The following is a 23040-nucleotide window of genomic DNA, read 5'->3' as shown; positions in this document are numbered from 1 at the left end:
AACCAGAAATTTTAGCAAAACGTTTCATCATTACTAAGCTCAATAATAGCATAACAACCTGTTTTTATTTTAGATGGGCAACACACTTCAATGAAGGTTAGCTACAACACTGAACTTCTAATAGACTGAATGAATAATCTTATTGCTTACTTCTTAACCTGGTGAGCTTTAGTCAAAATCTTATTATGAACAAATAGCTGATACTGAACACAGCTTGGAACATTGTGAAAATTAACTAGTTGCTGCTGATCAGCTTGTGAACAAAGATGACATATATTGCATAATTATTTCAAGAACCTCTTGAATGAAAAAAATACAGTAATACATCACTAATCAAAACACAAAATGTTGAAGGAAAAAAATCCAAGGCCTGCCAAAATAAAGCTGCTTCAGGTCTCTGGAGGTATGCTGTTTAAATGATGCATGCATCCTAAGAATCCGGAAGCTGCACCAAAGCTGCACTCCAGTTCTTAGGAATGGAGTGTGGCCTTGGCGCGACCTCCGGACTCTTAGGACCCAAGCATCATTTAAATAGCATACCTCCAAAGAGACCCGAAGCAGCTTTATTTTGGCAGTCTGTAACAGGCCCAAGTGACACTACTGTAAGTTACAATATGCCTCTCCAGTTTATCTGAAAGCATCATTTAAACATCTGATAAAGACCTGAAATTATCTAAAGACACTGTTGAAATGGCCTATTCCTGTGGGTACAAATTGAAACAAGTCAATTTCTGATATAAAACACTGACTATTGCTCACCCTTTGTCCTTTGCATGTACATCTGCTCCATGCTGCAACAGAAGCTGCACAATCTTAACGCGATTGTAACCAGCTGCCAAGTGTAGTGGAGTTGACTAAAAATAAAGTAATAATATAACACAGAAATGCAAAATAATTAGGAGGCAAATGCTGTTTTTAAAAATTCTTACAAATTTATCAGAGCATTGTACATCATCTGATGTATATACTAGACTATAAGTCGACTTCATGTATAATTCGAGGTCAACTTTTGGAGCCAAAATTATGGGTATTGGTATGACCCAAGTCAAATGCCAGACTTCAGAAAACAGTCTGGCTAGGGAGAGTCTGTGGGGTGATCGGTCATCCTCCCAAGCTTGTCCCAGCTAGGCTTTTGTCCATAGAGGGAGCCCAGTTGGGGAGAGGCTGCAGGGAAATTGGTCGCCCTTCCCAGTCGGGCAGCCCAGCTGGGGAGAGGGTCAGGTCAAATACTGTACAGTGGTGCCTCGGGTTACGAAATTAATTCGTTCCGTGGCACCGTTCGTAACCCGAAAAGCCTTCGTAAGCCGAATTGCCATAGGCGCTAATGGGGAAAAGCCGCGATTCCGTGCGAAAAAGCCGAAAAAAGCACCAAAAGTTTTTTCATAACCCGAAAAAACATTCGTAACCCGGAACAATGTTTTCCTATGGGATTTTTTCGTATCCCGAAAATTTCGTAACCTGGGTATTTCGTATCCCGAGGTACCACTGTATTGACCTGTGTCGACCCAGGTTTTTTGGGTCATTTTTTTGACCTAAATTTCTCTACTAATACATGAGTATATACAGTATATAATAATAAATCATGACACTTCATCTGCAGCACAGCAGATATCACATGAAATATTTTCATGACTGATATGGCAGCTCTAAATTCAACTTGTCTTTATTCTCTCTTCTCTAAATTGTTTAGTAGTTCAACACAGATGAATGCTTCCCCTCAAGATTTCAATGGGAATTTTCAGAGAGTCAAAGTGGTTACGTGGAGAGGAAGTAAACCAGCAAAATCTATCACACAACCTTCCCACAACAGAATCTTTCCATGGACAAAAGAAAACTTTCTGTTTACAGTAAATGAAATATGGATTCGACCCAACATATTAAGAAGGGTTTTCCCTCATTAACGACAAAATAAATTTGATTAAAGCACAGTGAACCAAAGCATTAAAAAAAACAACCTTTCTCTACACAAAGTCAAGGGCAAAAAATCACTACACTGTGCTCTCAAAACACACTATACACTTTACATATTTAAACATGATAGTGGAATGAGAAGCAAGGGGCAAGAGATCTACCTCCTACAAACAGAAAGGTAAATTATCACAATAATGCTGTGTAGCGCACAAGTTTTTTTAAACTGATAAAATAGTAGATGACAGAATTTAAACAATGCATACCCTTTTCAAAAAAGAAAAATCCACAGTGACATTTTTGCTACCTGAACAAACATTATTTTAAACGAAGTGTTCTAAAATAAGCCTATTACATTGTCACATAAAAGTAGATTTCTGCATTATTTTCCCAAATGCAAATAAAATTCAAACAATCCTGAACTAACAAAAATAAACAAAGTCAATTATATTATCAACTCTATTTTAATGTAATGTTTTTAATCTGAACATTTAAGATAGGCATTAATATTTTTTTGGCTTAAAATACCTTTCTGCCATCACTTGCATGACAATTGACATTTAGTGGTGTGAGCAGGGCCATTAATTTTTCTTCATTTCCGCTCCTAAAAAGTAATTAACATATTTGAAGAACTTGCAAGTATATTTCTTTATTCCATTTTTATAATATTGCAATGCTACAGATACATAATGTTTAGTTATTAAAAAATACAGCTTTAATTTTATTTTATTAATACAATTGGGCAGGTCTCCTAGTAACAGCATGATCAGCAAAGTGGGGGAAGAGAACAACAGGCCACCCCAGGGAAGAGATGTGTAGTACCTCCTGCTGCTGTGTGGACTTGCTACCTGTATGCTCCATCTCACCTGGTGGGCTGCTGGCCTCAGACTACTTCCTGCCAGGGCCAGCACCCAGCCAGGAACACCTGTTCCCCTTGCAAAGGGGATAAAGGCTGGGTGCCTGCTTGGACTGAGAAGAGCCAGCACAAAGTGGGAGAAGAGAAGAGAATGACAGGTCACCTCACCACCCCAGGGAAGAGATGTGTAGTACCTCCTGCTGCTGTGTGGACATGCTGCTTGCTACCTGCATACTCCATCTCACCTGGTGGACTGCTTGCCTCAGACTACTTCCTGCCAGGCCCAAGCCCCAGGTACCCAGCCAGGAACACCTGTTCCCCTTGCAAAGGGAATAACGGCTAGGTGCCTGCTGTGGCGGGCCCGCCACTGGTGGGCCCACTAGCAAAGAGGCATGACACCAAAGGGGGGTTGCCCCTTTGGGGGAGCCATTTCAGGGGGAACAAGGACAAGGGCCAGTTCATTTGGCTAGTAGGGGAGGGTATATTTTAATATATTTTAGTGTAATTAATTTAACTGTATTTTGATTTATTATTATTATTAGACAACCACAAAGCTATAATACATATAATGGTAACATATAATACAAATGCTAAGGTTGCAGTCCTAAAAACACTCACTTGGGAGTGAATGAAATTTGATTCATCTACACTTACACTCACTAGATTCTGCTGCAAGTATTACAACAGTAGCAAGGGACATTCAGCATATGTTTCCCTACTGGTGGTAGTGGCTATTGTATGCCTTCAAATTGTTTCTGACTTACTGTGATCCTAAGCCGACCTTATCATGGGATTTTCTTGCCATTGATTTTTCCAGGGCATTTGCCTTTACCACCCTGTGAGGCTGAGAGCCCATGACTTCTCCAAGGTCACCTAGTGGGTTTCGATGGCTGAGAAGGGATTCCAACCCTGATCTCCAGAGTCTTATAACACTCAAACCAGTAGACCATGTTGGCTCTCATTTAATTTTACTTATTAAAAAGATTTATATCATGCCAGTTTTACTCTTGGGACTACAATCCTCAACATCCTATAATCTTCATATACACCAATAACACAAGCAGTCTTCAGAAAAAGCCTAGATTTGGGATTGCATCTATCAGTACAAAAGACAACAGAGGCTACTTACACTGCATGGAAATCTACTTTCAGGTTCCTGTACTGTACTCCATTATGGAGAACTTAGCAGTGACACTTTGTTGCTGCCTATGTCTCCATCTCTGTGTGCTGGCACTTACATCTACCTTAGAAAAATGCTGTGATAAGCAATATAATCTCTGCTACCATCCTCTCCAGATACAGAACAACTTAACAGGACTATGGTATACTTTTCATATTGGGGGCATGCGGACAGGGCAAAAGGAGAGACCACAGGCCACTCCCACCCCAACTGGCTTGGTCCCAACCTGGGCCACTGCTGTGGTCCTGAACAGGATGATGGCAAAGAATGGACTTTCTCCACTCTTTTTCCAGCCAGGCATGCTCTCCTTGTGGCTTTGGCAGCTCTGGGGGCTTGGTGTTCAAATGATGCATGATTCCAGAGCTGCCGGAGGCCGCAAAGAGAGTGTCATTTGAATACCACACCCCCAGAGTGGACAGAAGCCAGTCTTCCTGCCCTTCTGTTTTGGGCCACTGACAATTCATGGTACATAGAGCCAATGGTAGCTGTTATGAAAATGACCCTCAGTCGTTTATATTCTCAGCCATGCTGAGAAACCAAAGTTTGTCATACAGAGGCCTAATTTCAGGTTCATGGCAACAGCCTTTAACCATACTAATAGCTTTCTAATAGCTTTCTAACCTTTAACCATCTGTATCAGAATAAACTCTTTTATGCTCAGTAGGAACTGGCAAATATTGTTTCTTTTTCTTCCCCGAATACTGATCAAACACAGAAGAAGGAAGAAAGCTTTCACAACATAAGCTTGCTTCTATTTTTATCACCTACCTGGCACTTTCTAAGAGTTCATCTTTCTTGTATTCACCTGAAAGTTAACAAAGTAAGGATTACTGTTTTCTTATTTCAAATACAAATTTGCATGTTAAAAATGTCCACTATCCTTACTTTCTAGTACACTTTTAAGTCAGTAAATGATTAAACAACCCAAATTCTGTTTATCAAGTCAGATGACACTGAGCATTCAAGGAGGCAACAAAATTTCTGATTATTAAAAACATAACTATATAGTATGATTACTAGAGAAGGCTTAAATATGAAAAATAATGTGTATGTGTGTGCCTTCAAGTTGTCGGTCAATTTATGGTGACCCCACGAATTTCATAGGGTTTTCTTCAGAGGTGATTTTGCCAGTTCCTTCTCTTGAAATATACTTTGAAATTAATTACTAAATTTCCCTTAATATCTGTCTTCCCGGTTTTATTGTTTTCCTCTTGGAATAGTGGGAATTAAAAATAGGCAAACGGAACTATTTTATTTGAATACTTTTATAAAGCACTACAGAAATGTTCATAGTTTTCCATACCCAGCCTCTTCATGATATTATTCTCCACAAGAATCAAGAAACCAGAAGTGTGGTTATACCTTCCAAAATCTACCTTTTATATGTATTACAAATATGTAAAACAGTTACAATAATCAGAACTGGAATGTGGAAGGACATATATAATTGAGAAAAGTTGAATGAAAGCAAGAGCTTTGGATGAAAAATTTACAGATTGATGCTTGTGGTTTTCTATATCACTTGTGGCGACAACTTTGGATATTTATGTGGAGTCACAAAGAATTTCCATCTTCCAGTTCTTATATAATACAGCCATCTTACTCATATCAAAACTCAAGGAAAAGAGCAGCAGGTGTTAGCCAAAGCAAGTTTAAATCTTATGGAATACAGAAGGATCCACCTACCTGTAAGTACTGCTTTTGCTGATGGGTCTGCTAAGTCTAGTGCTGTCCTACCATCTGTATTACGGATAGTTGGATCAGCACCATGTTGCAAAAGCACTAAAAAGAACAGAAGTGATGGTATTAAAATTATGCAGCCGGAAGCTTAAGCTTTAGCAAACATGTAATATCTTACCAGGACTTGACAAAAAGGTAGCTAGAAAGTATATGATACAATTCCCCATTCTTCTGGATGCTTCCTCATGCCAACCAGAGAATTTAACAACTGAATATTATGTTAATTTTAATTTATTTAAAGATTTATCACAAGAGGTTAACATCTGCTTGGGAAGTTAAAGGATGGTTTCAGTGTAGAGCAGAACTGAACAAAATATATAGTTAAATGTAATCACAAAATTGGCCCTTGGTATAGAACCAAACTAGAAAAGATTCCAATGATATTGCACACTTTTTATAATAATTTCCACATTATTCCTCAGCAGCCAGCACAATACCTCCCCCCACATATACTCTGTTACCTCCACTTACTTGGTCCATACCCCTCTTTAAGCCAAAACCTGGCAAGAATGTAATGAGAGCTCTAAGTAATTCCCATGTAACAGCTCTTGGTTGGAAAGGGAACAAAATAAGGACCTATTCCATTCTAGGTAATGCAATGCACATATGAATACACATATGCCTATAAAGGAAAGAGACAGGGACCATTAGATCATATAAATAATGTCTCTGTCTCTATGCAGATGCACTGTATCCTAAACCAATTTGGATGCTTTCCGTATTAGGAGCTACTCTGCCAGCTTCCCACAAACAGAAACCAAATAACAGTATTAATCTTCAATGAACACACAACCAGCATTTTAACAACTCAGTCACACAGGAGTACATAATTATATTTTAAGATATTTTAATAGAGCATAATGTATGCTTCCAGTTTTCACAAGACTTGCCTGGCTTCAAAGCTTGATTTTTCATGAAAAAAGACACGTTATTTTTAAGATTTCTCTAAAATCACTGAAGATTTTTTTAACATAGTTACCTATGCAGACATCAATTTTTCCCTTAATGGCAGCTTCATGAAGAGGAGTATAATTCCAATTGTCCCGGGCATTAGGATCTGCACCATGGCGCAAGAGAAGATTGACAACTTCAGCATGACCAAAGGAGCAGGCATTATGAAGAGGAATGAGTCCACCGTCATCTCGTGCGTGGACATTAGCACCACTCTGAAGTAAATATTCCACTACATCCCTCCGACCAAAACCTGAAACAAGTAGGGAATTTGATAAAATCAGTCAAAAAGATCTGTGTATAAGAAGGGCCGACTGTATATTGTAATGCTGTTAATTAATTTGTCCCCTAATGATCTGAACAGCTTGCATTCACACAAACCCGCTTATGCTTTAAGATTAATGTTGGAGACTCCCCCCCAACCCACGATTACATTTGCAGACACAACCTTCACAGTAATGACCCTTAACTTATGGAACTCTTTCCACAGAAACACAAAATTGGCTCCTTCAGGTACAGAACTCAGAAATACTTTTCTTAAAAAATATATTTTCAAAATGACATTTAACTGGACTTTGTTTATATTTGTTTACATTTAATATACTGAAGGGAATGTAGCTTTTTAATGCATTTTTGAAGGTAACATTGCTTTAATATTATGCCTAGCAGACTGGGGGAGGGCAAATATTCTCCCCATTTTAAAAAAGCAGGGGAAAGAGGGCCAGAACAATAACCACCCTTCAGCCTGACTTCCCTCCTTAACTGTCATCCTTTGGTCTGTGAGGGAGAGAATAGGCTGGCCCAGCTCCATCAGGGCGAGCCTGAAGAAAGAGGCTCCTCCCTTCTTAACTGTCATCCTTCAGCCTATGAGGGAGACAATAGGCTGGCTCAGCTCCACCAGGGCTAGCCTGAAGAAGAAGAGCCCTCCTTCCGGTCCATCTGCCTTGGTCCAAGTATCAGAAGGAGAGAAGAATGCTGGACCTGATCCTCCCCCCACCATTTGCTTCTCCTTTTGTGTCATGTCTTTTAGACTGTAAGCCTGAGGGTAGGGAACCGTCTATTATCCCCTCTGTTGTAAGCCGCCCAGATTTCCAGTGACTGGGTGGCATATAAATAAATCCTATTATTATTATTATTATTATTATTATTATTATTAATAATAATAATAATACCAGTAAAGATTCTAGAGCAGATCATGAAACAGAAATGAATGCCACAATTACTTAACATCACCATGGGTTTCTCAAAAACAAATCATGCGAGACTAATCTCATCTCTTTTTTGGACTGAGCTTGGTAGATGAAAGGAATGCTGTGGATGTAGCATATCTTTTCCAGTAAGGCCTTTGAGAAAGTCTCTCATAATAGTCTTGCAAACAAGCTAGTAAAATGTGGGCTAGACAATGCGACAGTTAGGTGAATTTGTAATTGGTTGACCGTCAGAATCCAAAGGGTGCTCATATTGTCAAACAGTAAACAAATATTTGTAAGTATTTGTTTGGAGGAGCTACATAAATTTGACCTAGACAAAGAAGAAACTGAAATATAGATTTCCCATTCCTTGGATCAAACACCAACCAGAAAGGAAACTGCAGTCAAGAAATAAGAAGAAGACTAGGAATCAGAAGGGCAGTGATAAAATAACTAGACAAGATCCTAAAGAGTAAAGACATACAAATGAGCACTAAAGTTAGAATTGTTCAAGCTATTATATTCTCCATCACCATGTATGGATGTGAGAGGTGAACAGTGAAGAAAGCTGGCAGAAAGAAAATAAAGTCATTTGAGGTGTGGTGCTGGGGAAGAGGTGTTGAGGATACTGTGAACAGCTAAAAAGACAAACAAATAGGTCCTTAAATACATCAAGCCAGAACTCTCCATGGAAGCCAAGATGACGAAACAGAGGTTGTCGTACTTTGGCCACATCATGAGAAGGCACGACTCATTAGAAAAAACCATAATGCTAGGAAAGGCTGAAGGCAGTAGAAGGAAAGAAAGAATGCAAACTAGATGGATAGACTCAGGGGTGGAACAGATTGCCCAAAAAGGGTAGATTGGGGCTGCCCTAGAAGTGGGAACTGTGGAGCCACAGCAACCACACTCAGTGACCCCAATCTGCCCAGCAGTTGGCTCAAATAGGAGTGGAAAAGATCCACTCCAATTTGGGCCGGTAAAAAGCCACCTTAAGCAGCCCAGCTGCAACCCCAGAGTGACTGCTGAACCTAGAACTGTAATATGTCCCTGGCTTGTTTTCCAACTGCCCACAGCAGCTTACAAAATATGCAGGAGAAACACAGACTAGAAATTGGGAAAATAAAGCATGCTTTGTTTCTCCATCTGCCTGATAATTCATAGCTAAAACAACAAACCGTGTATAACATAACCATAGTTTATTGTGCTATACAAATGTGGCAACATCAATAAGACCAATACAAGGCAGACTGAGCTGCCAATGGGAGTGATTCAATCAGTCGTGACTGAATAGGCCTAGAATACATATTGCATTCCTTAGTATGTATTCCTTAGTATTTACGCAAACAAAAGCATGCTCAAAATTCTGCAACACAGATTCCAACCATACATGGAGAGAGAAATCCCAGAGGTGAAAGTGGGGGGTCACAAGAGGAAGAGGCACTAGGGACAACATTACAAGCACACAGTGGCTAATGAAGCGCTCCAAAGAATTCCAAAAGAAAATCAGCATGTGCTTTATAGACTATAGCAAAGCCTTTGACTGAATAGATTATGAAAGGCTATGGAACACTCTTAAAGACATGGGAGTGCCAACACATATAATAGTCCTGATGAGGAATCTGTACTCAACACAAGAGGCTACTGTCACGACAGAACACAGAGAAACAGAATGGTTCCCAATTGGCAAAGGAGTCAGACAAGGCTGCGTTCTTTCACCCTATCTTTTCAACTTGTATACAGAACATATTATACAAAGAGCAGGCTTGGACACAGAAGAAGGAAGAGTGAAAATAGGAGGAAGGAACATCAATAATCTACGATGTTCAGACGACACCATAGTATTAGCAGAAAACATTGGAGACCTAGAGCAACTACTGAGGAAGGTCAAGAAGAAAGTGCAAAGGCAGGCTTAATGTTGAACATAAATAAAACAAAAATAATGACCACAGAGGAATGTGTGAGTTGGTATTCAGCAACCACATTGTCCAGAAATATCTGTAAAGTATGCTGTGAAAAATGGTGTGCCACTACTTATCTTTAACAGGGGGTCAGAAGGGATCTTTGTGAAATTTGGGTGCCATCTAAACTTTTTGGGACAACAGTGAACATGCACATTTTGAGCATGTAACTTTTTGATGAACAAGCATTTGCTGTTTCCTCTCTTCAGTTAGAGAGCCAACGTGGTGTAGTAGTTTGAGCATTGGACTATGACTCTGGAGTACAAATCCCTGCTCCGCCATGAAAGTCACATGCTCTCAGCCTCAGGGGAAGGCAAAGGTGGCAAATCCTCCAAACAAATCATGCCAAGAAAACCCTTAAGGTCGTTATAAGTCAGAAACAACTTGAAACCAAACAACTTTCCAGTTATGGAAAGCAGTACAGTTTTAGCACAAAGCAATAAAACTCCATTGGGAGCCACCAGCAAATGGGATTCTTACACTGGTGGAAACTGTTCCAATAGAGTATTTGTTCTATAAATACACTCAGGCCTGAGCTGTCATAACTTTTTGGGATGGGTGCTCAACAAAGAAAGTGCATTCTCTTAGAAGCAAACTCTTAAATAAAGGTATAATTTTTTTAAAAAAATTGAGAGCCAGTGTGGCGTAGTGGTTTGAGCATTGGACTATCACTCTGGGGACCAGGGTTCAAATCCCAGCTCAGCCATAGAAACAAACTGGCTGACCTTGGGCAAGTTACACTCTCTCAGCCTCAGAGGATGGCCATGGCAAACCCCCCTGTGGAGGAAAAGCAGACTGGAGTGTTGGCAACTTCCAATCAGAGTGAGCCTGGCATCAGCCAATGGGAGTTAAGCCAAGAAAGCTGGGGGCTATTCCCAGGAGCAAGCTGAGTGAGGAGTGTGAAATTGGATACAGACCCAACTCTGAGTTAGAATTAAAGGTTTATTAGACCCTGAGGGTTTTTAACAGCCAAAGTAACTGAGATACACTGTTGAAAGGGGCAGTTGGAAGAGGTTTTGAGTACCCAGGTTGGCCTAACCTAGAGACCACTTCTAGAATATAATAAGATACTGTTAATCTTTGTAACTGTTTAAGCACATAAACACCTTATCAACTCTGAATATCAAGCAGAAGAGAGATACCATAACCAACTCTCTTGTAAATAAAGCTTTATCTTGTTTTAGTTCAACACGTGGTCGCTTGAGGTATTTGAAGAAACTATAAACCAAACACTACCAGGGATTAATAATACTTTTATTGCTCAGAAAACTCAAAATAGTGAGTGCCCTGTCTTCCTACAAAGTGGCTCAGAGGCAAAGGGAAAGTGTAGGAGTCACTCAAGAGAGGGATCAGAGTTTGAAGGTCTCGTCATGCAATTTGGCGGCAGCTAGGGAGGTAGCCATGACATAAGTGGTGGCAGCGGCAGGATAAAAAGACTCATTGTGCTACCATCAGAAAAAATAGTTGAGTGAGTGAGCCTCTCACTGTGACACCCCTCTGAATCGCATGATAGGTCCACCTTACGTTCACCTTAAGTTCAAAATGACTTTGAGGCACACAACAACAGTGCACCTCCATCGGGAGCCACTTGAGGGCCCTGTGTAGTGATAGCTGCCATGACCATCTGAACCTACTACTCAGTCTTCTCAGGGGCAAATGTGAAGTGCCTGAAGCAAAGAAGTCATCAGGAGAATATGGGGGTGTGGACCACACCAGGTGACATCCTAAAGGTGTGCGACACCACTGCCCACCAAGCATCTGCCTTTTAGCAGAAATGGGCTGTGGTGATTCCCTGCATCCCTTTAAAACACTGAAGAGATGGGATGAGTGGGGTGAGGAGAAAGAAGAGGCCCAAAGTATTTTAAAATAATTTGTTTTAAAAAATTGTTTTTTTCAAGAATATTATTTTTAATTATTTAAAATAAACAGCCCATCTTGACAATTTTTTCCCCTGTAACTACATGAAACTATATACATGTAAATACATATAAAAGCAGGGATATAAATACAGGCAAGTGGTTAAGACAGTGACTCTGTTGATTGCAAGATTGGCAGGTTGGCAGTTTGATGCCCGGGTGCTGCATGACGGAGTGAGCTCCATCACTAATCCCAGCTCCTGCGAACCTAGCAGTCTGAAAGCATGCAAATGCAAGTAGATAGATAAGTACCAAACAGTGTTTGGTGGAGTCATGCTGGACACATGACTACCAGAGCACTCCTCGGACAGCACTGGCTCTTCAGCCTAGAAACGGAGATGAGCACTGCTTCCTACAGTAGGTTATGACTACACATTCATGTCAACGAACTACATTTACCTTTACCTTACCAATTTTTCACTGTACGTACATGAAACTATGCACTCATCCCTCCACATTTGCGGCTTTGATTATTCATGGATTTTATTAATATGTTCTCTCTTGGAATATCTAAGTCCTCCAGCACAACTCTATGGTCAGCTTCAACCAAAAGTTGCACTGGAAGATCTAGAGATTCCTAGAGAGAACACTCCACTAGGCATTTGTAGCTCCTCCAGCACAATTCTATGGTCTATGTCTGGAAGATGTTAAACATAGAGTTGCACTGGAGGACCTAGAGATTCCTAGAGAGGTGTCCTCTCAGGTAAAACATAGTGTCTTTGTTATTTGCAGTTTTCTCACATTCACGGGGGTCCTGTGCCCCTAAACCCAGTGAATGTGGAGGGACAAGTGTATACACTAAATACACTTAGGCAGTGAATATGATATTGCAATTTAAAGGTATAATTTTAATTTTGCTAGTTGTTTTATGTCACAACTATTACCATTACATTCAATGTGGTATATGGGAATTACGATTTATGAGTAACCTTATGATGGAATGTCAAGAACAAGCATGACATAGTGGTCTGAGATTTGGACTGAGATTCTGGAGACCAGGGTTTGGCCATGAAGCTCCAACCAGGTTAACATCTTACAATCAACTGAATGGGAGTCTTAACCACTCATCATAGAATCATAGAGTTGGAAGAGTCCGCAAGGGCCATCCAGTCCAGCCCCATTCTGCCATGCAGGAACTCTCAATCAAAGCATCCCCTGTGACAGATGGCCATCCAGCCTCTGTTTAAAGACCTCCAAAGAAGGAGCCTCCACTATACTCTGAGGAAAGAGTGTGTTCCACTGTCGAACAGCTCTTAATGTCAGGAAGTTCCTCCTAATGTTGAGGTGGACTCTCTTTTCCTGGAGCTTGCATCCATTGTTCCGGGTCCTGTTCTCTGGAGCAGCAGAAAACAAGCTCACTCCCTCCTCAATATGACATCCCTTCAAATATTTAAACAGGGCTATAATATCACGTCTTAACCTTCCCTTCTCCAGGCTACACACGTTCCTCATAGAGCATAATTTCCAGACAAGAATGTCTAGTCGTATCTGATGGTGAGGGGCAGTACTCATTTCGGTTACTAAGCCAAAGAGATAATGCTGTCTAAAGATGACTCCAGTGGCCATGTGGCCAGCATGACTCCCCCAAACGCTGTTACCTTCCCACTGAGAAATGGTACCTATGTATCTACTTGCATTTGCAGGCTTTTGAACTGCTAGGTTGGCAGAAGCTGGGACTAGTGACAGGAGCTCACCCCATCATGCAGCACCTTGAACAGCCAACCTGCCTCCCTTGCAATCAACAGAGTCAGTACATCCCTATATTTATGTTTATGAGATTTATATTTACACTTGTCCCTCCACATTCCCTGGTGTTAGGGGCACAAGACCCCTGTGAATATGGGGAAAAACACAAATAACAGAAATACCATGTCTTTACCTGAGAGGACACCTCTCTAGAAATCTCTAGGTCCTCAGTGCAACTCTGTGGTCAAAGTCCAGCAGACACTGACCCTAGAACTACACTTGGAGGAGCTACAAAGGCCCAGTGGGGTCTTCTCTCTAGGAAGCTCTAGATCTTTCAGGGCAGCTTTGAGTTAAAGCTGACCATAGAGTTGCACTGGAAGGCCTAGATATTCCTAGAGAGGACATATTAATAATCAACAGAGTCGGCATCTTAACCGCTCAGTGTCTCTTCCAACTCTATGATTCTATGATTTATATGTATATGAGGTTTATGTTTATATTTATACGAGGTTGAATAGGAGCGAGGGAGGAGGAGGAGGGCTGTCGTCGTTGTCACCACCCTTTAAATTCACTAGCATTTATTTAATTCAAAAAATCCTTACCAACTTTGTTTGGCAAGGTAAGAAAGCGAGGATTGGGTGGAAGCTGTTAACAGAAGATAAAAAGAAAGGAGGCTGTAACTTACCAAACTTGAAATTATACTATTATGCAGCAGGCCTCCAATGGTTAGAAGAATGGTTTTTTTTTTGAGGAATGAGGAATTGCTAGAACTAGAAAGTACAAAGATGAGATTTGGGTATCACGCTTTTTTATGGTATATAGGATCTGGCAAAAAATTAAGAAAATGTTCTATAATCAATGGCCATTATGGATCTCAGCTCAAGAGGCGTTTTATAAAAGAACTAGACAAAAAGATCAACGTTGGTTAACATATAAAGATCTATTAAAGGACGAAAAAGGAAAATTAGTAATGAAATCTAACGAGGAAATAGAAAGATTGACTAATAGAAATTGGCTATTGCAAAGACAATTAATGGAAAAATTTAGAATGGACAAAAAAGAGCATGAATTAACAAGTATAAAGAATGAAATCGATAACATTATATTTGATGGAAAAAAGGTCATTTATCTAAATATTATAGAATATTAAAACAAAGAGAGCTGGAATCTGAAACAGTAAAGCAAAATATGATAAAGTGGTCTCAGGATATAGGTGAAGTAATCGAAATGGACTTATGGGAAAAATCATGGCGAGACTCACATTCCTTCACTCTTTGTCAGAACTATAAGGAAAATTATATCAAAATTTTACACCAATGGTATTTATCACCAAGTAGACTAAATAAAATGTATAAAGCAGGGAGTGGTATGTGCTGGAAATGTGAAAAAAAAAGAGGTACATTCTACCATTTATGGTGGGAATGTGAAGTGACAAAAAATTATTGGGGGAAAATACAAAATTTCATGTCAAGAATATTAGAAACTGTGATATCATTGAACCCTTTATTGTTTCTTTTGAACATGACGGGCATATTAGAGAAAAAAATGGAAAAAAAATTCAGAAGATTAATATTATATATGATTACGATAGCCAGAATTACTTTTGCTAGATACTGGAGATCAAGAATGACCCCTGCTATAGAAGAATGGCTAGAAAACCTAATGGAGGCAATGGAAATGGACATACTTACAGCGCGTATGAATGACACAAAATTAGAAGAAAGAGAGAAAGAATGGGAATGTTTAAAAATATTTCAAAAAATGGACTTGGATTAAAAAGAAATTAAAAGAGTAAAATAAAAGAATATATGAATTATAGAAAGGATTTATGATTAGAACTAAGAAGGGAAAAGATATGTAAAAACTTACGAAATACGTTAAAGAAATGAATTAAATACAAAACTTTGAGGAAGTCTTTAGTTAGAAGATAAATGAAAATTAGACAAAACTGTGTTTTATATTTTTTTTTTGTGGTTTCTTTCTTTTTGTTTTGTTTTGTATAAGAATGTATTGTTTTGTTTGTCTTGTCTTTGGAATATGTGGTTGGCATTTTGTATGATTATTGTAACAATAAAATTACTTTAAAAAAACAATAATAAATTAAATAATTAAATTAAATTAAAAATAAATAAAATAAATTTATTTAATAATAAATTTAATTTAATGTATGTAATATTTAATTTAATTTATTTAATAATAAATTTAATTTATTTAATAATTAATTAATTATATTTAATAATAAATTTAATTTATTTAATAATTAATTTATTTAATTTAATAATAAATTTAATTTATTTACTAATGTATTAAAACAACTGAATTTAATTTATTTAATTTAATAAATTAAAATAATTTAATAAAAATAAATAAATAAAATTATTCAAATGATTTAATTAATTAATATTATGTTTTTATTTATTTATGTATTTATTAATTTAATAATTTGCTGTAATTTCGATGATTAAATTAAATTATGTGTTGATGATGATGATGATGATGCTTGTCCTTGTACCTGCGGCGAAGTGGAGGGGGCTGGACTTCCTTCCGGCCGTGTCCCTGCCGTTGACGTTCTCGGGCCTGACCAGCCTCTTCACGCGCTCCACGTCTCCGTTGCGGCAGGCCTCGAAGAGCTCGCGCGCAGGCTCCAGGGCTGAGGAGGAGGAGGAGGAGGAAGAGCAGCACGACGACGACGACGAGAGCAGCGCCTCCCCAAAGGGAACTATCGACGACGAGGGCCCCCCCGCTCCCCTCCGCCCAGCCATCCCTCCCCTCTTCCCTTGGCCCCCTTCACACCCCGGCGCCCGCCATCTTGGGCCCCAAGGAGCTCCTGCCACTAAGAAAAAGAGGCCACAGCAGCAGCAGCAGCCGCCGCCACAGCCTCAGCGGCCCCGGAGGGAGGGAGGGAAGGGAGGCGGAACAGCCAGGGTGCGCGCGCATAGGGAGACCAGGGGGGAGTGTATGGGTACTCACCGCGCATGCGCGGCTCCTTCCTGACTTGTTGCTGGGCTCAAAATGGAGGAAAAGGAAGCAGGAAGGTTTTGGAGTGTGAGCTTCAGCACTGCTTCTTCTTCTTCTTCTCCTCTTCCTCAAGCCCAAAATACACTGCAGAAATGATCCATTTTGACACCTGCCCTAGTTCAATGCCAGGGAATTCTGGGAAGTGTAGTTTTTGTCAGGCAATTAGCTTTCCCTAGTCCAAAACACAGGGTATTCTGGGAAGTGTAGTTTTGTCAGGCAGTTTGACCCCTGCCCCTTGGCTCAATGCTAGGGAATTCTGAGGAGTGTAGTTCTTGCCAGGCAATTAGCCTTCCCTGGTCCAAAACACACTGCAGAAATAACCCAGTTTGACCCCTGCCCTGGTTCAATGTTAGGGAATTCTGGGAAGTGTAGTTTTTTGTCATGATTTGCCTTCCCTGCTCCAAAACACACTTCAGTAATGATGCATTTTGACACCTGCCCTCAGGGAATTCTGGGACGTGTTGTTCTGTCAGGCAATTAGCCTTCCCTGGTGCAAAACACACTGCGGAAATTCAAAGAACAACATAGCCATACTATGGAACCAGATGCGCTATGCTGAAGGTGCTTCGGCTCTTGCCCAAAGTCTGTACAGTATATACACACCAAAATTTGTTTGAACATACTGTACAGACTTCGACCAAGATCCTAGACACCATCAGTGTGGTGTAAATGAATGGGAGCATAGTGGGGCTGGATTCCACCACTTTGCAATGAGTATCAGTGAATTTCACTCATCCTTTGCATAGTGGCCAATTGACTCACTACCCATGTCAACAGTGAGAGAAGGGAGGTTTTTTATATGGGCTCACAGACTTACTGGTTGTCACAGGAAGGAAACATGCTGGATTCCAAGGAAACATCTTGTTTGAACTGCAAATGGACATTAAATATCCTTGACTTTGAAAATCTACCAGGGACTGCATGGCCAAAGAGAGAGGTGCCAGCCTACAGATAGCCCTGCGCACCATCTGAACCAAGACCAGAAACAGAAAATGTAGGCCTATGACTAACATCTTAAATTTCTTCCTCCTGTTTGCCTGGTGAAGAAGCCAGCGTGACTTCAAAAACTTGCAACATGTAATTGTGCATTTTGGTTGGTCCCATAAAGGTATCATTGTTTGGAGGTGAATGGATTTGCTATATGGCCAACACAGCTATCCCTAGATGTTTTGCAGAAATACGTTTGAGACCACTTTAACCACCCTGGCTCAGTGCTGTTGAACCCTGGGAACAGTAGTTTTGTGAGACATTGAGTCTTCTCTGTCATAGAGAGCTATGGTGCCACAATAAACTACAATTCCCAGGATTCCCTAGCACTGAGCCATGGCAGTAAAAGCAGTCTCAAACTGGGTTATTTTTGCCATGTAGATGTTGTCGCGGCAGAGAGACGCAGAGACAGGAATGGGGGTGCAAAGCTTCTTCTGCTGGCCAGGTCTTGGCCAGCCCTCTTTATTCACATCAGGGTTACATTAGGTTTACATTATCTCATAGTACATCAGAAGGCAATTTGCGGAGTCAGGGACCAATGTGTATTCAGGAAAATCCTAATTAGCAAAGGGAGTAGGATGTGTACACTGTCTCAGCCGAATCAACATGGGCTTATCCAATTATGGATAAAGCATTGTCAACCAGAAGGAGAGTCATGATCTCGTGGTTTGCCAGCGAGGCCATCACATCCTATTCTCGGTAGACATTGCTATCCTGGGAAGGGGTGCACCCCCTGGGCTTCCCAGGGAATGCCACAAGATGTTGCTTACATTATCTAAGGCTGGAGCAATAACATGGTTATTACAGCAGAACAATATACTGTAGGTCCAAAACACACTGCAGAAATAATCCATTTTGAGACTGCTTTAACTGCCCTGGCTTGCTGCTAGGGATTCCTGGGAATTGTAGTTTGTTGTAGCACCAGGACTCTTATAGAGAAGGCACAATGTCTCACATAACTACAGTTCCCAGGATTCCCTAGCATTGAGCCAGGGCAGTTACAGCAGTCTCAAATGGGATTATTTCTGCAGTGTTTTGGACCTCCAGCTCTCTGACTGGGACCAGTGTGAGATTGCCAGAGTGAAAACTGGAGAGGGCTCTTAATTCAGGACCACCATCTGTCCTCCTTTTCCAGGACATGTTCAACATTCCAGCCTTCTTTCCAGGAGGAATTCCAAAATGTCCTCCATTTTGGGCAGGACTAAGGAATTTCCATTTAGTACAATGCTCAAACCACTAGGCCACACTGGATTGCTAGAGTGAAAATTGGTGAGAGGTCTTAATTTAATTGTTATTGTTTGCCTTCCTTCAAGTCATTTTCAACTTGCGGTGGCCCTAAGGCGACCCTATTGTGGGGTTTTCTTGGCAAGATTTGTTCAGAAGTGGTTTGCCATGGCAATCCTCTAAGGCTGAGAGAGTGTGACTTGCCCAAGGTCACCCAGTGGACTTTTGGGCCCAACGGGATTCATACCACGGTGTCCAGAGTTGTAGTCCAACACTCAAAAATAAAAAGTTGCTGGGGAAAAGAAACAAATAATGGCTAATCCTCCATTTTTGGAGATGTTGACCTAAATCATATAGGACAGTGATGGTGAACCTTTTAGAGACCGAGTGTCCAAACTGCAACCCAAAACCCACTTATTTGTCATGAAGTGCCAAGTCCCTCTGACATTCCAGTAACATACTCTGGCAAACTGTGCTGGGGTGATGGCACATATGCCCACAGAGAGGGCTCTGAGTGCCACCTCTGGCACGTGTGCCATAGGTTCGCCACCACTGATATAGGAATTGTATGGGCCACTAAATACTGCTGATGTGCAGCTTCAAGCACCCTTAACAAGCATAGCCAGTGATGAAGAATGCTGGGAGTTGCAGCCACATCAGGAGGGCTTCACATACTTCTCAGTCTGGGCTTAAATTCAAATGATTGCTCCAACAGTGGAATAGACTGGTGGTGGGCTCTTCATTGAAGGTATTAGATGGCCGTCAGTCAGGAATGTTTAGTTGTGTGTTCCAGCATGGCAGAGGCTGGTCTAGATGACACTTGGATCCCTTCCAACTCTATAATTTTGAGTCATGAGCAAAACACAGTTGCTACCCTTGTCCCTTCTCCAATGAAGGTAGATAAGAAAATGTAATAATTTTATATAAACCACTGGGTTTAGTTAGTTTCTTTTGGATGATCAACTAAAGAAGAATATAACTTATAATTAGGCAAGGAGCATTTTATGAATCAGACAGATTCTATTATAAAAGCAGTGATGTCCTGCCAAGAGTGACCTGTGGCAGGCTCCCCAGATGGTACTCCAGTTACAGCTAGAATCTTTCCCTCTTCTGCTACTGCTAAGCTGCTGTTTTGCCCAAACTCCCACACAGAAGTCTTGAGACCTCTGGCAATCGGTTGTGGTCATTAAATTTCTTTTGTCAAATCCCCAATTCTCATTGGGCCACTATTTAGATAAAATCATAGTCATCTAGCCCATTTACACAAATGAGATGGCTAAAAACAATCCCAAACGGTCATTATGACCACCTATTTTTCTTACACAGCTCTGACAATTTCCAGAGTGCGTTTGGTAAATAGAGTAGCATCATTGTGTAATACATTGTGGTAAAAACAAATGAATTCATGCAGTGTGATTGTATGCAACTAGCTTTACCTAACTTTCATTTCCCCAGCTAAGTAAAAATGTGTAGCAGTATAATCCTCCTATCATGCAGCTGTATATGAAAGCAAGCACATCTGTAGATCATGAAGAGCCTTGGATTGCTCTTAAAGAAATGGGTGTACCACAACATTTGATGCACAACCTGTATTCAGGACAAGAGTCTACTATGGAATGATTTCCAGTTGACAAGGAGATCAGGCAAGGTTGCATTTTATCACCTGTTTAACATATATGCTGAACATATCATACCTAAAGCATGATTTTAAGGAAGGAGGCTTGAAAATTGGAAGAAGGAACATCATTCATTTAAGATATACAGAGGATGCCATCTCTCTCTCTCTCTCTGGCTTTGCTGCGCGAACGAAGATTCAGGAAGGACTCATCCCGCACTTTGTATAAGCGCGTTGGTGACTAAAAAGGCCAATTCGGGATAAACAGGTTGCAGAAAGCACAGCAGAAAGTCTCCTTGGGTGATGTTTCCAGGTTGCGGTTCTTTCTGCGTTGTCGTTTCTCTTCGAGGCTCATTCAGCGTGAGCTTTCGAAGAAGGCTGCAGCGTCATGGATAGTGCGTCTCCATGCCTCCCGATGCGAGGCCAGGGAGGACCATTGTTGGTGATCTATCTGGCCAAGCCTGAGATGTTGTTTAGGGAGTCCTTGTATCTCTTCTTTGGGGCACCTCTCTAACGCTGACCCGTGGCGAGTTCACCATAGAATACTATTTTGGGGAGGCGATGGTCCTTCATCCTAGAAACATGTCCTGCCCAGCGCAGCTGCGTCCTCAATAGCATGGCCTCAATGCTGGTGATCCCTGCTTGCTCAAGGACAGCAACATTTGTCACATAGTCAATCCAGTGTATATTTAGAATTGTGCGTAAACAGCGCTGATGAAAGCGTTCAAGAAGTCGTAGGTGTTAGCGATACGTGACCCATGTTTCAGACCCATAGAGGAGGATAGACAGTACAATGGCTCTATAAACACTGATTTTTGTGCTTCGCCTCAAGTGTTTGTTACTCCAGACTCTTTTGTGAAGCCTTCCGAATGTGCTATATGCCTTTGCCAGTCTGTGATTGATCTCTTTATCAATCTTGGCGTCTGAGGAGATGATGCTTCCCAGGTAGGTGTACTGCTGGACGGACTTAAGCACAGATGTGCCTAATACTACTAGCAGAAAACAGCAGAGACTTGGAATGATTACTGCAGAAAGTTAAGGATGAAAGTGCAGGTTAATAGTTGAATATTAAGAAAACAATGAGCAGAGATGATACACATAACCTTACACAGTGAAAACATTGAAAGAGTTAAGATTTTCCATTAATCAGAATTAAAGCAGCAGTCAAGAAATTAAAAGAAGACTAGAACTTCGAAGGGCAGCTATGACAGAACTGGACAAGATCCTGAAGTATAAAAATGCATAATTGAACCATGCCCTACGAGGAATGACTTAGGGAGCTGGGGATGTTTAGCCTGGAGAAGAGAAGGTTAAGGGGTGATATGATAGCCCTGTTTAAATATTTGAAGGGATGCCATATTGAGGAGGGAGCAAACTTGTTTTCTGCTGCTCCAGAGACTAGGACCTGGAGCAATGGATGCAAACTGCAGGAAAAGAGATTCCACCTCAACATTGGGAGGAACTTCCTGACAGTCAGGGCTGTTCGACAGTGGAACACACTCCTTCCTCGGAGTGTAGTGGAGTCTCCTTCCTTAGAGGTCTTTAAGCAGAGGCTGGATGGCCATCTGTCACCGGGGATGCTTTCATTGAGTTCCTGCAGGGCAGAATGGGGCTGGACTGGATGGCCCTTGCTGTCTCTTCCAACTCTGATTCTATGAATACTAAAGTTAGGATGCTCCATGCCATCATATTTGAAATTTCTTTGTATGGTTGTGAAAACTGGTGTGGAGATAAGGCAAATTAAGGCAGGCTGAGAGAAGCCTGGCAACATCCAATCAGGATGAGTCAAGCGCCAGCCAATGAAAGGGGAGTTAGGAGTGGATAGAGAAGGAGAGAGAGTTGCAGAATTATATATGGACAGAACTCAGAGTTAGGGTTAATGTTTTAATGTACCCTGAGGAGATGAAGAGCCTTACTGGCTAGATTATACTGCTGAGAAGGGCAGTTAAAAGGGTTTTAGGTACCCAAGATAGGGAATAGGTTAGGGACCAGTGAGGGTCAAGAGTGACATGAATTACCCTGAAGGGATGAAGAACCTGAGAGGCTACCTTTATACTGCAGAAGAAAGCAGTTTAAAGGTTTTACAAGTAACCAAGAGAGAACTAGAAGTCTCCTGGAGAAAGTGATGTGTTATTCTCTGAGGAAAACAGTAGTCAGAGACATGTGAAGCACATTCAGTTAATAAAAGTTTAATAAACAAGAGTATAACTGAGAGTTTTAATAGTTTTGGGGTTACTGTCACAAATAATATCTGACCCCCCACCATTTATCCACCTTCAGTCGGTGACCCTGGGTTCTAAGGCTGCGAGAATCTCAACTTTCTCCACATTGCACATAATTTTATACAGCTCTTATGCCTCCTGCTACTACTCTATGCAGCCACAAATGTTCAAACCTTTCTTGATAAGCTCAAGTTCTTTCATCATTTTGTTTGTCCTTTTTTAGAGGCAGCAACCAGATCTGTGAGAACACAGTTCTGTAAATGACACTAGATGCGGCTGTCCTATTAGCTGATATTGGCAAGTTTAATTTCAGTTGCTTTTCTAATTTTGCCCAAAATGAAATTTGCGTTTTACGTGTGTGTGTATCCCTCCCCAGCTCATTTGTTTTCTTCCCCCCCCCTTACCATTTCCCCCCCTTAGATCCAAAACACACTGCAAAAATAATCCAGTTTTAACTGTCCTGGCACAGTGCTAAGGAATCCTGGGAATTGTGGCACCAGAGCTCTGTGACAGAGAAAGCTAAATGTCTCCCAAAACCACAGTTCCCAGGATTCCCTAGCATCGAACCAGGACAGTTAAAGTGGTC

At 40.9% G+C, this 23040-nt stretch overlaps 1 protein-coding gene across 4 annotated transcripts in view; it reads right to left on the bottom strand.

The window, feature by feature from the left end:
* Positions 1 to 16165, bottom strand: part of TNKS2 (tankyrase 2) — a 54041-nt gene extending 37876 nt beyond the window's left edge. For all 4 annotated transcript variants that reach the window (XM_042457694.1, XM_042457695.1, XM_042457696.1 and 1 more), the window contains exons 1-6: positions 15901 to 16165; positions 6664 to 6888; positions 5631 to 5726; positions 4713 to 4749; positions 2437 to 2512; positions 760 to 854 (exon numbers count right to left, since the gene is read on the bottom strand). In XM_042457694.1, the coding sequence (XP_042313628.1) occupies positions 760 to 854; positions 2437 to 2512; positions 4713 to 4749; positions 5631 to 5726; positions 6664 to 6888; positions 15901 to 16150 (779 nt within the window). In that variant the 5' untranslated portion in view covers positions 16151 to 16165. The remainder of the gene's footprint in view (positions 1 to 759; positions 855 to 2436; positions 2513 to 4712; positions 4750 to 5630; positions 5727 to 6663; positions 6889 to 15900) is intronic.
* Positions 16166 to 23040: the final 6875 nt, after the last annotated feature.

The sequence above is a fragment of the Sceloporus undulatus genome, chromosome 3, assembly GCF_019175285.1.
Source record: "Sceloporus undulatus isolate JIND9_A2432 ecotype Alabama chromosome 3, SceUnd_v1.1, whole genome shotgun sequence".
NCBI classification, from domain to species: domain Eukaryota; kingdom Metazoa; phylum Chordata; class Lepidosauria; order Squamata; family Phrynosomatidae; genus Sceloporus; species Sceloporus undulatus.
The sequence above is the reverse complement of the archived record's forward strand: the minus strand, read 5'-3'. Positions and strand labels throughout refer to the sequence as shown.